This window comes from Artemia sp. Qi Xiang Cuo, chromosome 4 (assembly GCF_049724085.1).
Source record: "Artemia sp. Qi Xiang Cuo chromosome 4, ASM4972408v1, whole genome shotgun sequence".
Taxonomy (NCBI): Eukaryota; Metazoa; Arthropoda; class Branchiopoda; order Anostraca; family Artemiidae; genus Artemia; species Artemia sp. Qi Xiang Cuo.
This window is the reverse complement of record NC_142797.1, coordinates 52,192,237-52,211,081: the sequence shown is the minus strand read 5'-3', so window position 1 is coordinate 52,211,081 and position 18,845 is coordinate 52,192,237. Positions and strand designations below refer to the sequence as shown.

At 33.9% G+C, this 18,845-nt stretch overlaps 1 protein-coding gene across 4 annotated transcripts in view; it reads right to left on the bottom strand.

Annotated features, from left to right (window-relative positions):
• Window positions 1–4,062: 4,062 nt before the first annotated feature.
• LOC148953220 (oplophorus-luciferin 2-monooxygenase non-catalytic subunit-like) overlaps window positions 4,063–18,845 on the bottom strand; it is a 126,918-nt gene continuing 112,135 nt past the window's right edge. For all 4 annotated transcript variants that reach the window (XM_089088395.1, XM_089088394.1, XM_089088397.1 and 1 more), the window contains one exon: window positions 4,063–4,529. In XM_089088395.1, coding sequence (XP_088944521.1) covers window positions 4,357–4,529 — 173 coding nt within the window. In that variant the 3' untranslated portion in view covers window positions 4,063–4,356. The remainder of the gene's footprint in view (window positions 4,530–18,845) is intronic.

Below are 18,845 nucleotides of genomic sequence, written 5' to 3'. Positions count from 1 at the left end.
TTCGTAGGACGGCAAGACACGTGGATGCTTAAAATACATTGAAAAAACGGATAAACAGAGAATTTTACGCAAAACGACAACAGGAGTTATCCTCGCATTGGCAGGTCCACAGCAACTAATTAAGAGAGGGCTTACTGGCCAACACAGCAAAAAAAAAAAAAATGATTATTATGAGAAAGTCGTGAAATAAGGAAATTTCAAACAGACTAGGGCCAGGCAAACTCAACGTAGTATTTGTAATGAAAAATAATATATTATATGAAAACAATATAATATATTATATGAATATTATATGATATATTATATAAAATAAGTAAAAATTACGTTTCGAGGAAGAGGGAATGTTACAAGAAAAGGCAGTGAAAAGGTTTGGGATTTAGTTTTGTTGCCAAACGGTTTTATTCAATACCAGTTCTTATCGGTTTCGCCTACTATGGGCCATTTTTTACATTTTACTAGGTTTGCATTTACAAGTGTAAAGAATATTCAAAAGGCTAAGCAACAAATTAGACATTTAACACGGCAATATGTTTAAAGCAATATTCTAACCCCCCCCCCCCACCCTCATCCTGTAAAAGAAAAGGGTGTAAATATACAAAGTTGCTTTTTAGGAGAAAACAAGATATGGATCCCCATTATTAGACTTTTTATAGGGCAAAAAGTTGCTGAGAGGCTATATCCTAATATTAGGCAAGTCCCTTTTGACTTGGAGCAATTCGAAAAAATAATAGTAACAGAATGTTTAAAAACTTAGTTCAATTAAATTATTTCAAGAGGAAATAAAATCATCTTTGACCTTCTAATTAACATTCATACCCTTGTTGAATATTTAAGACTATGGACTTTTGTTTATATACCTTGCGATTTAAATAGTACAGCAAACGGTATAAATCACCACATCGTTGAATATGAGTTTAATACAGTTTTTTTTGTATTACTGATATTTTATATTCATTTATAACCGAGGCCGTTGTTTTTGTTGGGATATTCCGTTTTGGGATTTTATTGTAATTTTATTTATAATTTGTTCCAGAAAACACATTATAAGACGTGATAGGCTTAAAAGATTACTTTTAAGCAAATAGTAAAGATAATCAATGTCTTTCTACTTTTTTTCCTCTTGACAAAATTAGAACACTTGTGTGTCTTAATTCTAAAAAAAAAATTAATCCTTAAAACTCTATTACACAAATATTTGATTGTGCTTGGACAGTAATGTGATACCAGATAATAAATGACTTACATCATCTAGATGGCTGCAAGCTAACCCCTTTAATGACTGGGTAGGCCATACACGAAGTTTGTTGTTTTTTTGTGTTTTTTAATTGTTTTTAACTATTGATTAGAAAAAGTATAAATGAGTACTTTAGACCCAAGAAGTCAGCTAGCTTTGGTATAATGCCACGATAAAACTAACACAATCTATTAATTAAGATTTGTTGGTAATTTACCGTTCGTTAATGTTTTTTTTTATTTCAAGCGCAATCCTTGTTTCTGAAATCACTTGCTCATCACAGCCTCCCATGGAAAAAAAAAACTATAAATAAAAATTCCCTCGCAAAGGAGGTCTGGAATAATAGAAACGAGTTTTTAGCTAATAATTAGACAAAATGCTAAAAATAAGCTTTCAGATCATAATTTGTTATTTTCTAAGATGTTAGGATTTTTTTTTTTACAAGTTTCAACTTTATTTTTCACCGATTAACCGTATCAAACTTGCCCTTGTAATACTGTAGTCCTACTTGGACCTTAAATTATTGTTGTTTTTCAGTAGCAGAAAAAAAATTGAATGCCTTTATATTAGGTTATGCGGCCAGCTGCCTTTAAGCTGCCAGCTTAAACTCGTTTAGTCTAACAGAATTTAAAGGTATTCACTATCTTTAGCTGCAAAACAAAGACATTTTAGGGCCTCAACGGGAATACAATGCTTCTACAGAAAACTTGAAATGCTCATTCGATTAAAAAAAACCTTTCAAGGCCATAGAAAATAACAAATTGCGTCTCGAAAGTTCTTTGTCGATTATAAATTACAAAACCTCTTAAATACATTTCGCCCTCAATTATGTAGCCAATTTTTCTCTCCAATCGTATATTTTAAAATTCCTTTTGATGTTCTTATTTATAAAACAACAACATTTAGCATTCATTCAACATTCGTTTTCATTCAGCACTCTAGGTGAAAGATAATGAAATAAAGCGGTAGGATTAGTTACCTGTGTCCAAGTTATTCATATACTGGTAGTGGCTAATTGGGGGATCCATTTATTATCAAACATATCGAAACCAAAAATCACATCCAACAACCATATTCAAAACCATGATCCGAAACCAACAACAATAACCATGATAAAGAATCATAAGCAACAACCATATCCAAACCAACGAACATAACCAACAACCAAAACCAACAGCCATATCCAAAACCAACAAACATAACCAACAACCAACAAATATAGCCAACAAACATAACCATTAACCATAACCAACAACCAGCAATCATAACCATCAAACATAACCAACAACTAATCAACATAACCAACAATCAGAACCAGCAACCAACCAATATAACCAACAAACATAACCAACAAACATAACCAACAATCATAACCAACAATCAACAACCATAACCAACAAACATAACCAACAACCAACAATCATAACAAACAAACATAACCAACAAACATAACCAACAATTAACAATCATAATCAATATATATAACCAACAACCAACAAACATAACCAACAACCAACAATCATAACCAACAAACATAACCAATAATCAACAATCATAACCAACAAACATAACCAACAAACATAACCAACAACCAACAAACATAACCAACAACCAATAATCATATCCAACAAACATAAACAATAAACATAACCAAAAAACATAACCAACGATCAACAACCAACAAACAATTATAACCAACAATCATAGAATAGCCTAATACCTACATCTCTTACAAGTTAAAAAAAAGTGTCCGGATCGGGATTCGAAGGCGGTGTGCTCTGCTTGAACCTTAAATGCTCCCACTACTAAAGCTTCAGGAGCTCATTAACATTTTTAGTTTTTGTATTTTACGACTCTACGTTAAAAGCTACTGTAGATAATCATTCATGTAGTGTCTTTTCCTTCATAATCAATGTTCTTCAGATTTCTAGTATTTCAAAAAGTGATTTTGAGATTACTAGAATTAAATTTTTTCGCATTCCTTCCGATCTTCTCCGAAATAAATACTATAAGCTAGCCTACAGTCATTGTCGTGAATACTAGCGATTCAACCCTTAAAGAAGGACATTGGTCAGAAATGTTCATTTCTAAATACATCTTCTGAAATATTTGTTATGGAATGTTATGGAAGAGATTACAAAGCATGGCCATTTTTGCCATATTTCGTTGAGAAATTTCTAGTAATAACTCAAAATTGAAAGCAGATGCAGAATATTTATATAAAATCGTGCGGATTTTGGGTTGTATTATTTTGCAAAATTTTAAAGCTATTCTGAATATATTTACAAGTGTATTTGTGTTCAATAATTATATTAGTGAAAACTTAATTAAATTGTTATACTTATTAGATTATACACTGCTTAAAAGTGTTGGTAAAATTTATCAATGTACTGATGTGGAATTTATGCAGTATTTTTTGAAATAAATTTTTATTGAAAAATATTATGCTTGAATTATGACTTGGTTAAAAGAGATCTATAGAAAAAAAAAGAAAATCGTATTACACAGCGCGTAAATGACGGAAACAATTATCTGTGTTTTGAAACATAGTTATTGGAAATGAAATTCCGTGAAAAGTCACTCCGAAACAAGGAAACATATGAGAATGAAAACGTTGTCGGAAATACAGTATACAGTAAAATAAGAAGATTTGAAATTTGGAAAGAATATATACATCCAAAGACCAGCATTTAAAGTCAACTCTAGACCAGCTTATTCATAATCCTGAGAACAGTATAAATTGGCTTCATATTTAATGAGCTACCCCAATTTAACCAACGGAAATTTTTTCTGGATTCCTATTTTTAAAAAGAAAGATAACACAAGCGTTTTGGCTCAAAATATATTATAGTCAGTGAAATAAATGGCATATTTTTTTTTAAATAAATACAACTCCTACTCTTAGACACGATCCAACAATGGGCGAAAGTTTGGATTGAATAGATTCAGCGAAAAGAAACTATGTTGAAAAATAATACATGTTTTACACCCATAGTTTATTTTTTACCTCCGTCAGAAGCCTAAAAAGCAAGCTATACTTTATCTATACGCAAATAGGAAATGTTCAAAAATTCTTGTTAACCTGTTGTATTTATACTATTGTAGTCCATTGAAAAGTGAGGTCACGAATAAATAGAAGAACTAGAAGACATTGGAGGACACAATGGGGCAAGATAGTCAAGAGGTAACTGATTAATTAAAGCACCACCAGCACATTTTCCACCTATTAATGCAGCCTCTAATCCAGCATTGCTTATGAGCCAGTTGACATCACAGCAACAGACGATATCATTGCCTGGAAAATCAGTAATTTGTTAAATACGATAAAAATGTTTTTCAGAATCAATCAGTCGGTGGTAACCAACTGTATGCCAGGAGTGAACTTTTCAGGGAAAATTTTATATTTGGGAACTTCTCAAGTTCCTATACGAAATTCCTTTTATTTGTCTTACTATGTCTTTGTCTACTCAATTTTACATGTGGAGACGTTCCGGGGGAATAATACGAAGAATATTTTCAGCAGGGATGGGATTGTCTGGAGGATCTTTTTCATGAGGGGGGGGGAGAAATTTCCACAGGAGAATTTTATCATGGGGGAATTTTCCGTGAAAACAACCTTCCACGGGGGGGGGGGTCTCATGGAAAAAATTTCCACGGAGGGCAGATTTCTCGCATGATTTTACATGACGATCGGATTCTTTTTCAAATGAGCCTTGTCAAATGAAGTCTTTTTCAAATGAAAGTATGCTAAGGCGAATTTTTCAGGTGGAATCTACCGTAAGAAATATTCCGGGGTAAATTTTCAGCGGGGATGGAAATGTCCACGGGGAATTTTCCAGAGATAAAATTTTATCTAGGAGAAACTCTCGATGGAGGATTTCCTTGTGGGGTGAGGAAATTTTCTATTCAGGGAGAACCTGATTTCTTAGCGTTATCTGAAAAACGATATGAAATTAAATAACAAAAAAAATTCAACAGAAAGTATGGAGCAGCATTAAAACATAAAATGAACAGCGGGGATGGGAATGTCCACGGGAAATTTTCCAGAGAGAAGATTTTATCTAGGAGAAACTCTCCATGGAGGACCTCGTGGGGTGAGAAAATTTTCCATTGAGGGAGGACCTGATTTCTTGGCATTATCTGAAAAACTTTATGAAATTAAATAAGAAACAAATTCAACAGAAAGTAAGGAGGAGCATTAAAACATAAAATGAACTGAAATTATTCCGTATATAAGGGGGGTTTCCCTCCTCAATACCTCGCTCTTTACGCTAAAGTTTGATCTTTTGACTAATTCCCTAAATACGACTCCTGAAACACAAGGGTCGTTTGATAGTACTAAAAACGTTTTTAGTGAGATAGTTTTTAAGTACTAAAAAACGTTTGCGTGAAGAAGGGGTATTGAGGAGGAGAAATACCCCCTCATACACGGAGAATTTTCTGTCAGTTTAAGTTTTAATGTTTCTCCTTACCATCTGTTGAAAACTTGTTTTTTTTTTTGAATTTTGAACAAAATCGAATTGAAATGAAAAGTATAGCATTGAATTTGGAGTTGCTCAAAACACTTGACAGGGTTCCAGACACGCCAATCTGGGAGAAGGATCACTCCCTAGATTTTGAAAAGTGTCTTTTGGGTATTAATCATGAAAAAAAACGTCATTGTTTCTCCAATAAAAGACTATTGAAGAAAACAATTATGTCTCCTAACCTTTTCGTAAATAAGCATCCCTGCTGGATTTTTACAGTCCCAGTCTTGAAAAAAGGAAACTAATATGTTTGCATGAGTAACAGAGATTTGTATCCCTTTTTCTTCTTTCTTTTTCTCCATTTTCAACACGTAGTAGCAAAGTATTTAGAGAGGGTTCCTTTGAATGGAAATTCAAATAACTACTATCCTGTTTAAGTGACGGAATAAATCGTGTCATATCTAGGTTCTGTTTCCTGTCATTTTCTGTAGCCAAAAAAGAGATCAATTTTGGGCAAAATAGGATCAAAAACTAAAGAATTCAAGTTCTGAGATGACCAATTGATTTTTCACCGTTGAACACCCTAAAGTGGAGGTTAACAGTCACGAATCTTGAAAACCAAAGATAATCACCTTTTAGCATGGGGACCATGACATGGGAACCCCTTTTTCTTTTTTTTCACGGGTTACGGTATACAAAAAAAAAAAAAAAAAAAATCTAAATTCCAAAAGAATGAAGGTTTAATATTAGAGCTAGGGTCAAGTTCCCAAGAACGTTTGTTCCGCTGCCATTTTATGGAGAATTACATCCCCAAACATTCGAGAATGCTGTGTTTTGCGTAATGAAAGTTATTAGATCATCACAAATTGTACCATGAGTAAAATGCGATATATTGAAAATACAAGATTCCTTCCTTCTAAAGATGATTCGGGCAGAAAATAAACGTCCCCTAATTGAGTTCAAATACCGCTTCCAAGAGTCTAAATTCTTAATCAGCAAAAAGAAAAATTGCATTTCTAGCTTCAGTCAAACAACGACGCTAGTCGTTCGAATTTCGCTAAGATAATTAGTAGCCAAAAAAATGCTATGCACGATATTTCTAAGGAAGTTTAAATGGCAAAGAACCGTCTGACCGCCCGAATCATCAAAAATATTTTAAATAAGTTAGCGGACGGCAGGTCTGCATCCTTGAGCCAATTGCGTCAATTATGAGCCAGTCCTCATGGTGCTGGGCTGAAAAGAGATCTTCGAGAGTGGGGTAGATATACTTTTTAAGATTATTCGTAAATCAGATTTGGAAGGATTCGAAGATTTGAAGCAGGTCCATTGAGATAGAAGTTTTAACTCTTTCATCTCGGTCACCATTATTGTCATTTGAAGTGACCTATTGCTGTGCATCTAAATATGTAAGTCAATAAATCTATTGTCTTTTTTATCTGTGTTTATTTAATCTTATATGTCTGCATCTAGCCTAATAATAGATAATTAGTTCGTAAGTCTCCATGGTAAATGCTCCCAAAGGAATCTGATCTCCAGATAGCTCAAGAAAGAAGAGGCCACGCTTTTTCATCCCTACAAACACCAAAAGTCGTTACGGCCACAGCTTAGAAAAAGTTTCTAACCCCTGCTAGCCTATAAGAATTCGTATCTCTTAAATCAGATCTGATCGTGCTGTGGAAACAAAGCTCTTAGACATCAAAATTCCGAGTTCAATGAATCTTAATTCCTATTAACACTTTACATAACAAATGGTGTGAGTCGGAAATTGGAGGAAAACTTCGAACTAATTAGGCTATTAAAACTTTGTAATTTAAATTTAATTATTGGAAAGATACAGACATATAAGAAAAGTAATTAGGCCTATTTCCGCTAAGCTACTACAAGGAAACCTTTTAGATATCTCATAGGAGATAATAGCCTCCCCCAAATAGGTTACATATATACTATATTTTTATTTTCTTTAAGTTTTAACTGGTGGAAGTTGGGAAAACTGGTTCAAGTTGACTAAATAAAAATTGTATATTGAAACAGAAATGGCTTTGTCAAAAGAGGAAGGTAAATGGACTTCGCTTTCAGCGGCAATCGAATTAGCAAAACTTCGAGCAGCTTTGCTCGAAGCAACTTTGGCTATTAGAAATAAATTTGTATCCCCACAAAGATTTGGTTACAATAGAAAAAATGGATAAACTTCTAAAAAAAGAATTGTAAAATGAAAAAAAAAAAATAGTATCCAGTTTTTAACAAGTAGAATCAAGTGTATAATTAGTAGTTTTTTTAGTGTTAGTAATAAATGCAATGTAGTAGTGCCGTATATTACTAAATAATAAAGTATTTGTACCGTGAATAGAAAGAATAAAATAAAAGATAACTCGTAAAGAAAAACAAAATCTAGCTGGACCGACGAAATATTGGTAGAAACAGAAGAATTTTAGGCACAATTGTAGCAAATGGGGTCCTAACTCAGCTTTACTACAGATATAGGCTATAAACTTATTGTTCAAGGATAACACTGCTACTGTTGGGGTTCCACCCCTGTTTCTTTTCCTTTCAGATAAATGAACTATTTTCGTTTCTTTAATTACATTTGCTTATAGTATAATTTCAAAAGACAGGTTAAATTCCCGTTACTAAGCGATAGTGATTTTGCAATAGGTAAGCTGTGAAGCAAGGTTATTTTTATACTTCCTGGTTGGGAGTCATTGAAAGATGAATCTAAGAGGTAAAATTGGGTCTGAATGAGGATGTAGTTGATTGGCTGGGCCAAGTTACGGTCCACCCATACAAACAGTGCTGTACAAATTATTATTATGTTTTAGTCTGCGTTCTGACACGTCGGGGATATATATATTTTTGTGGTATTTGTGACCCTTTTGGAAGAATACAACTAAGGTATTTTCTAAAAACTGTGTAGTATTTTCCGTAACCCAGGCAGGGTAGGAATAGAGCTACAAGGCACCGTCATTATTATATTGACAGGGAGGGTTGTTACCTCCAAGGAGAGAGTAGAGATTTTCTAGCTGTAACCCAAGGCGGGTACAGCTGGCTCTAGGGAGTGGCCATTTGACCACTCGATCGCGTTATCATACCCTGGGACAGGGTATACTGTAAATAGGGTAGTACCAAACCCGATATTTGCAGAACCGTTGGGGTAAGAGCGGGAATCCCACTAACATTAGGGCCGACAAGGGGTTCTCCCCTTCTAGTAAGTAGCATAGCAATCTTTTTGCGTCATTCGAATAAGTGGCATAGCCATCTTTTTGTGTCATTCGAGTAAGTGGCATAGCAATCTTTTTGCGTCATTCGAGAAAATGGCATAGCAACCTTTTTGCGCCATTTTTGCATTTAAAAGTAGTGACCCCGCACGTACACCCCAATTAGTGGTGCCAGCGGTAGCTAGCACTACGAAAATTAGCGGCAGCGGCATAAGCACACATCCTAGGAAGCTTAGCAAAAGTTACCGAAGGAAGCAAAAAAAAAAGAGTTGTTACCCAGCTGTGACTGGAACTCTGCATACGGCGAGAAATTTGGCGAAGGAGACCATTAATCACAGAAAATGGAGGCATAGAGATAGGTCTTAAAAGGGTCTCCTTTACCTACACAGATGACCTTCATCTGAATAATGGTGTTAGAAAAAAATTCAAATTCTGAATTAGCTCCGCAAAATGAGTCACAAGAAAGTTCAAATTTGAATTTTAAACCATGGCTGCTTTAGAGCCATGTAGATGTAAAACAAGCCAGTGTTCATGCTTGTTTACAAAAAATAATTAAAAATACATGAATATATTTTTTTGGGGTCGAGCGTCATTTGTATTGCTGGGGTCGATTCCCCTCGCACACGTTAGGTCCCTTAGTGGATAAATATCCGCGTTATTTGCGCTTATTAATTTATGGGTTATTTGTAATGATGGCGAATATCAGACTTTATATATTGCTTTTTTTATAAGCAGATACCATTCAACACAATTAAGAAAGGTCGTCATAAGTCTGTCTATTGTTCTTAAAAACCGTTTATGTAAGAATTCCAATTTTCTTTTTATGTTGTTCTATTTATTTAAGAGCGAGAGAGGATGAGCATAGATAGGTTTTATTTTTGTAGCTAGACATAAGACAACCTTAGTACTTCACTTTAATTAAATCTACGTTCAATGTTTTGTGACAACAAGCATTCTTGATTGCATTACTTTACGCATGTTAGACTAAATTAGTCAGTGTTACTAAAGCTTTAATTAAGTTTCAGATATCTTATATTTTTTAGTGCATCTTCTCTGACTTTTCATAGGATAATAGAAAGGTTGGAATAAAAAATAACCAAAGGTAGGAAGCTCGTGGTCTACTGATAACGACAAGTGGTGTTGGACCACTTTTTGTGGGAAGCCTGGGGAGGAACTCAAGGCCCATTATTTTTTTTTGTATTTTTTTTTGTGAACACGATCGTAGGAAGGAATATTTCTCAGTCCTTCAAGTGTAAGAAATTAGTATTCATATGCCAATCAGGGCTAGTCAAAACAATACTTAAAGTATTAAAAGAAACTTCTGTGAGGTGGTTAAGTTTTCGTTTTTTGGATCAGAATGCTTTGAAAGAGAAACAGAGTTTACTTTCTTATAGCTCCGAGGCGAAAAAAAAAGAAAAGCTTTTTAATTTCATTATATTATACCTATGATGTATACAATAGCAGAGTGATCACTGTTCTATCGTTCTCTGACAAAAATATCCTTTAATTCCTTTGTTTTATCCATGAAATATCTTTTTCTCTCATCTTAGTGACATATTTTCGCGATTCAGTCACGTTATATCTTATCCATACTTACTCTGGTTTCCCTCATATTTTCTACTAAAAATAGACCCATGTCCCAACTAAGATAGATGTTATCCAAAACCTGATGTTATCAGTACAGAAGCGTCTAATTATATGAATTACTTTATCTTGGTACAGATTATAATTATTTTAGGCCGACATACAAGATAGGAAACAAGTTTAACCATGTGCTACAAGCTTGCTTATTCATGTGTTTCTTACTCAGGAAGTATGTGTACCAAAAGTTGGCTATTGTTAGATTTACATGTAGAGTTTCACAGCAGATGTGGACCTATATCTCAATAATAATATGTAAAATTTTAAAACCATTTTATCAGTTAAGAGACATGGATTGAAACCCTGTGTATGTCCCATGGCGACTAAGTAAAACTTACAAGGAATTCCCTATTGATGTGAAGGTGTTTTTCGCTTAACGGATTCTAATAAGACTTTAATATCATATTTATTTATTTAGTGCTGAAGGGTTTGCTCAACCAATAGCCTTCTAAAAAGATATTGATATCAGTTCTTCATTACGCCTATATTCTTTGCCAAGCATCAACTGGAATCTACGCGGGCAAGCTTGGAATCCAACATCTAATTGCGTTATTTGAAAAGTGTATATGAGGCACCAATGTTGACTTTTAATTATGGAAAATCCAAGAGAAGAACACGGGGAAACAAGGAATAATACCTCTGCATTTGAGCTGAGATTAAACTCAAAACACCATGAGAACGCCTAAGCCAAGAAATAGGGAAGGCATCAAAAAACGTCTGGGTAAAGAGGTCTCCACTCGTCCTAGTTATGTCTTGTTCCCTCATTGTAGTATCGTTTGCGTAAAACCGTGTGGCTATGACGCTGCACATGCTTTTCTTAAACAGCACGGACGTGCGTGAACAATGCAGGCATGAAATATGTTGTAAAATTAGACCTCAAACTTAATAATGTAGGGTAAATTATGTTTATTTGATATCGATATTTCCGTTCTCAAAACAAATTTGAAGACATCTCTGTTTTAAATTTTTAGATTTTCATTGTGAGTACTAATATTAGTGTATTTATTTAATTCTGTCTCATAGCGTAAAAATTAATGTACCCAATCAATACGTGACTTATTTGTACTATGAGTGTTTACTTTAAAGAACGTGTGATGCTGCCTCATTATTTTTATTACAGGAAGTAAATGGCAAATTGGTTATTGAGCATTACAATGAGCTGCCCAGTACAGATACGACCCAGTAGCATCTATTTTCATCATATCTCAACCAACGAAGAGTACTCACAGTAGACTACAGGCAATTTTTCATCCCAGCATCTTCTACGAAAACAACAGTTATCTTCGATCGTCGTTTCTTCGACCATGAACCATATTACGTATCAGGTAACACTATATTTGAACCTCAGTATCAAGTGCTTTAACGAACTATATAATCACATTAATTCTGAGAACCCCATCGATCAGTACAAGATAAACGGTATTTAACGATATTTGAAGTTAAATGATATTTAAAGACATTCAAAGATATTTGAAGCTGAAGTTAAATACAATTTGAAGTTTAATTCTGAGAACCCCATCGATCAGAACAAGATAAACGATATTTAAGGATATTTGAAGTTAAATGATATTTAAAGACATTCGAAGATATTTGAAGCTGAAGTAGAGACAATTTGAAGTTTAATTATGAGAACCCCATCGATCAGAACAAGATAAACGATATTTAACGATATTTGAAATTAAACGATATTTGAAGATGTTTGAAGTTCAAGTTAAAGACAATATGTTAAAAGAATCACTATAGTTTGATGACAACCCATTCCAAATCCAAACTTCAATTACCCCGTGAGTAGAGATGCCTTATTGACTCCGGTCAGCACACAAAATATGGGCATAGAACCACGTGGTTTATGGATTTTGTCAGTGAGAATGAAAAAACAGGAATTTTGTCACATTTATGTATGTTTTTATGGACTTTGTCAGTGAGAATTTGAAAAAACAGGAACTTTGTCACATTTATGGATGTTTTCATGGATGGTTATGTGTGTTGGTCGATTTATTTGATGTTTTTCATGGATGTTTTATGGTTTTTGTCAGTGAGAATTTGAAAAACAGGAATTTTGTCATATTTATGGATGTTTTTATGGTTTTTGTCAGTGAGAATTTGAAAAAACAGGAATTCTGTCACATTTATGGATGTTTTATGGATTTTTTCATTGAGAATGAAAAAACAGAAACTTTCTCACTTTGATGGATTATTGAGTCTAATGGGGGCAGGTCAATGACACTTCATTCATGTTATTGCTCTCAGCAAATGTTATGATCCAGAAAAAGTATTTGTTTTTGTTGTTGTTCTGGGCACACTCTCAGCGAATGTTATGAGTTTCCAGGAAACAGTTAGATCACGTGTTTCCTTCTCAGCCAATCAGAGGGCTTGCTTACATATTTTCGGCGGAGGGAATATAAGGAAAGGATTTTTGCTAAAGTTTTATCAGTCTGTGAATAGAATCCACTAAGTTTTCAGTTAGCAGTGTAATAACATGAGTGAACAAGTTGAGTTAGAAATATCCTTTTATTGCAACTGTTCTATTTGTAAAGGACATTTTCATGATTTTGAGTATTCACATGAACCTACTGAATGTTTAGACAGCATAGAGGCAGAGACAGATGAGAAGAATCAGGAGGAAACGAGAAGAAAAATTATATGTGACATGGAGAGAAATTTATACCGATTGCAAGTAAGCTCAGATAAAAGAAGGATTGATATGATAGAAAAGGAAGATCAAAAGAAGAGACTGGTAAAAGAGGGCTTTCTCCATAGCGTAAAAGACAGCAGTGAAAACCCAAAGAAAAATGTGTATAGTGCAAGATATAACTCGGATTATTATGATGATTATGCTCCAAGAGAAGAGAAAAAGTGTCCCTTTAAGAGACAACATAAGAGCTCATTCTACGAAAAGGATTTTAAACAACGGAAACCATGGTGGAAGTGTTCTCATATACCATTTTACGATAAATCTCATTTTTGATATGCCTGATAAGTTTTATACCATAATCATACAATAAATTTGATTATGCTATTTTAATTTTCTCATACTCGATATGCATAGAGTAAGGATACCAGCAGAGACTTCTGTACATGAATAGTTCAGATTGATTAGATCACCCCTTAGAGTGTTCTCAGTCCACAGCCAAGTTTTCTATCAAAGACAAAAAAAAATTTCGTAGAAAAAATTCCTGTTTTTTCAAATTCTCACTAACAAAAATCATGAAAACATCCATAAATGTGACAAAATTCCTGTTTTTCAAATTCTCACTGACAAAAACCATAAAACATGCATGAAAAACATCAAATAAATCGACCAACACACATAACCATCCATGAAAACATCCATAAATGTGAGAAAGTTCCTGTTTTTTCAAATTCTCACTGACAAAGTCCATAAAAACATACAAACATGTGAGAAAGTTCCTGTTTTTTCATTCTCACTGACAAAAACCATAAACCACGTGGTTCTATGCCCATATATGATGTGCTGATCGGAGTCAATAAGGCCCTTCTACTCCCGTGATTAACATAGGAATCACCGCAAAGGCTAATCGACGCAAGCCATGAGCTAACAATTTTATAAAAGGCACAAATGAACAATTTTACGCGAGAATACATTCTCTATGTGCCTCAAAAAATCCAAAAAAATGATATACTGAGAAGAAAAACACCGACACCTGTAGTGGGAAGCATCATTTCCCAGTTAAATATTAGAGGAAACTTGTCGTGTGAAGACAGTCAGGCTCGAACTGTTCCATGAAGAAACCATAACGTAAATGCTTTAAAATTTTTGCCGAGACAAAAAGAGTGAAGGACAATAATTTACAACAGAAGGGTGTAGTACAATAAGGACTCGAAGGTGATGAATAGATGTGAATCTACAGGTGTTACTTCCTAATAACTTTGATAATTCAAGAATCCCAATAGTGAAAGTATATTTAAATTACCTGTGAAAATGGTAAATACAATATTGTGTGTTTTGAATCGTTTTTGTATTTAATACTAAATGTCAAGATAGTTCTGTGTAGCATTGACAAGTTATTCATTTAATGTAGTATAGATAGAAACTAGTGTACCACATAGACAAAAAAAAGTAAAAAAAAACTAATGTAAAGGTAGAATAGGTAGAAAAAAAATCTTTAGTATAGTAGCTAGCCTATAACAATGAATAATCTTAGTCCGGTAGATGAATTTTAGATAGGGATGTAGAATAAAATAAGAAAGGTAATAGGGAAAATTTTTAGCACCCCTGGTTAAGCCCTAACATAAATATAAAATAATTGTGTAAAAGAAATAGTTAATAAATGGCAAACATTAAAAAAAAAGATCAAAGGCGAGCAGTTACTAATGACGGGACGTCATTAATTGATGGGAAGGGTGATATGTACCATGAGTAAAATGCGATATATTTAAAATACAAGATTCTTTCCTTCTAAATATGATTCGGGCAGAAATTAAACGTCCACTAATTGAGTTCAAATACCGCTTCCAAGAGTCTTAATTCTTAATCAGCAAAAAGAGAAATTGCATTCTAGCTTCAGTCAAACAACGACGCTAGTCGTTCGAATTTCGCTAAGATAATTAGTAGCAAAAAAAAATGCTATGCACAATATTTCTAAGGAAGTTTAAATGGCAAAAAACAGTGTGACCGCTTGAATCATCAAAAATATTTAAAAGAATTCATTGGACGAAAGGTTCGCATCCTTGAGCCACTCGGGCCAATTATGAGCCAGTCCTCACGGCGTAGGACTGAAAAGCTATGTTTGATAGTGGAGTAGATATGCTTTTTAAGATTATTCGTAAATCAGATTTGGAAGGATTCGTAAAATTGAAGCAGGTCCATTGAGATAGAAGTCTTAAACTCTTTTATCTCGGTCACCATTATTGTCATTTGAAGTGACCTATTGCTGTGCATCTAAATATGTAAGTCAATAAATCTATGTCCTTTTTTATCTGTGTTTATTTAATCTTATATGTCTGTATCTAAAATTTTTTCTATTGCTACACAAATTGATACATCCAAACGATAAGACTCATTTGAACAGAAACTACTTCTATTTTAAAATAACAAAAAAAGGTTTATGTCCCAGTAGCATATAATCTATAATGCAGAAATTGTCAGCCGATGAAGCATATTGTCAGTAAAAAAGAAGTGTATTGTTTTGAACATCTTGTTACACCTTCATATTCAATTAAATAATTTAGTAGAAGGGTCTTTACTCATATAAGGGATCCAATTGCTTATGGTTTCTCAATGCTAAAAAAAACAGCAAATATTTGCCCAATCTTCCTCTAAAGTCCATGTAGCAGCTTTAAGACGCCGCGGGTCAATTAAGGTTAGTTGCATTCCAGCCTGTCTCAAACAGTTCGTAGTAACGAACTGTAAGTAAGGAGCGACCCGGCTCAATAGTAACCGAAACTCTAGAAAACGGTTTTTTGATACAAATAGATCAAAAGTTAGGCGCCTGAGAAAATTTGGCTGATTTTCGAAAAAAGGGGGAAAGACCCCCTAAAAGTTATAGAAACTTAATATAAATCACACCATCATCTTCCGCGTATCAGAGAACCCTACTGTAGAGGTTTCAAGCTCCCATCTACAAAAATGTGGAATTCTTCATTTTTTTGCCAGAAGAAAGATCACGGGTGCGTGTTTATTTGTTTGTTTGTTTGTTTTTTTTTTGTTTTTTTTTCAGGGGTGATCGTTTCGACCCAGTTGTCCTAGAATATCGTAAGAGGGCTCATTGGAATGGAAATTAAAAGTTCTAGTGCCCTTTTTAATTGACCAAATAAAATGGAGGGGAACTAGGCCCCCTCCCACGCTCATTTTTTTCCCAAAGTCACCTGATCAAAATTTTGAGATAGCCATTTTGTTCAGCATGTTCGGAAATATTATAATTATGTCTTTTAGGATGGCTTATGCCCCCAAAGTTCCCGGGGGGAAGGCTGAAAGTTAAGAACTTTACACAATGTTAACATATAGTATTGGTTATTTGGAAGCATACAGACGTTTTTAGGGGAGATTTTTCTTGGTAGTGGGGGGGGGGGTGCGTCTGGGGTTATGTGGGAGGATCTTTTCATGAAGGAAGTTTTCATGGGGGAGGGGACACCCGACTTCCCAGCATTATTTAAAAAAAGATCATAAATTTAATAAAAAAAACAAGTATTTCAACTGCAACAGCAGCGACATCGAAACTTTAAACGAACAGAAAATATTACATATATGTTTGGGTTCACCCCGTAGTCAATGCCTCGCTCTTTAAGCCAAAACTTTTTCAGTACTTTCATAAGAGCTTTTTATTCTAATTAACGGCCTTTGTGAATAAGCGGTCATTTCTAAAGAATTGTAACAAAATTTGAACTTTCGCTTAAAGAGCAAGGTATTGACTAGGGGGGCGAACCCCCTAATAAACGTATTAAAAATATATGAATATAGAAGTTCGTTACGTAAGTTAATTCGTAAGTTACGTATATTTATTACTAATAAAAACGTTCGTAAATAAAATTAAACAAATTTCGAGAAAGCCATTTAACTAAACAAAAGTAAATTAACATGAAAATTTTGTTTTAATTATTCATGTACGATGAGCCAAGATCAAACCCTGTATTTATTCAAAAGCGTTCAAAAATTAAATAAAAAAACAAGTTTTTTAAACTGAAAGTAAGGAGCGACATTAAAACTTAAAACGAACAGAAATTATTCCGTATATGAAAGAGACTGTCCCCTCTTCAACGCCTCGCTCTTTACGCTAAAGTTTGACTCTGTCTCACAACTTTATTTTTTAAAACAATAAAAAACTTTAGCGTAAAGAGCGAGGCATTGAGGAGGGGGCAGTCTCTTTCATATACAGAATAATTTCTGTTCGTTGTAAGTTTTAATGTCGCTCCTTACTTTCAGTTTAAAAAACTTATTTTTTTTATTTAATCTCGTTAAAAAGGTTATTCTTGAGTTATTCCGCATCCCGCTTGTTTCTTTACTTAAGCTTTGCTTGATACGGCTTATTTATTTTTAAAAACTGAATATGTGCTTGGATTCAATATTCTAGGTTGTTTTGTTTTTTTTGTCGGAAGAGAAAGGCAAATTTGACATTACCGCTCAATTCCACTTATTTGCAATAAACAAGTAAATGCTCAATAACATGCTTCAAGTTAGTTGTCACTTGAATTTTTCCTTTGAGCCTCCACATACTCATTGGAAAGAACGCGTTTTTTGGCCGAATTTTTCACGCCCAAGCCCTTAAGCTAATATGTAAAATATAGCTCTCTGTTTTACTAATCTAGTTCTTTTCCCCGAAAGATACCAATGTTATTGAGATTAATGATATGAACATTAAAACATGTTTTCCACAAAACAGAAATTAATTTTTTAATTTTTTTGGAATCTAGATGTGTGGGTATTAAGATTTATTTTCCACACCACCGAAAGTCAGAACAATTGTGAAGGTGATAATACCTGGGATAAAACAATGAAATAAATCCAAACATTGTGCTGGTATTTTCATTTTCCACAGGGAGGCTCCGGGGGAGGGTATTTTCTGGGGAGGGGTATTTTCCAGGGGTATAAACACCTATAACCGGGTGGGAATGATCCCGTGCAATATTTTGGGCTATTTGTTAAAATCATCACGAAAAGCACCATAGTTTTACTGGATCATTATTGATTAGGAATCAGATATATTGATCATAACCGTAGATAACACTGAATTATTTTAGAGCCAGATCCCATGGAAATTAATATACAGCATAATTAAATAAACTTAGCCGTTTTTTGGACAAAAAAGTTTTTCTTTTATCCAGAATCATTAAAGCGTCAAAAACTATCCATATTCTTTAAGCAACGTTTCTAGGTGACTAATTAGTTGTAAAAATGTATCTTACGGTAAAACAATGTAAGAACCAATTTTTTTCAGGTTGTAAGATATGAAAGAAATGGGCATTATTCAAATTAATGACTAATTCAAAGCAAGTTGGCAACAGTGATCAGAAGGCTAATAGACTTTACTATCCCCACCCCAAAACATTTTGGCTAATGACACCCTGCATAGAGCTGGCATGTTTCAAACATAGTGCTTACTTCGGTGAGGATTTTCGTTCCTTTCTTAATCCCCAAGTCGGATGACAATGCTCTTTACCAATAAGAGCGTCACCATCATCAACAAGAACTTGTTTTTTTTTGTCTCTATCTAGAAAACCTCCCATTGTCTAAGAAAAACTGCCTTGAACTTTTCTTAAAGACGTAGATAATCAAAAACTGTACTTTATCTAATCCTTTCAAGAAGAAATCAGTGAATTTTTTCATTTAGTTAT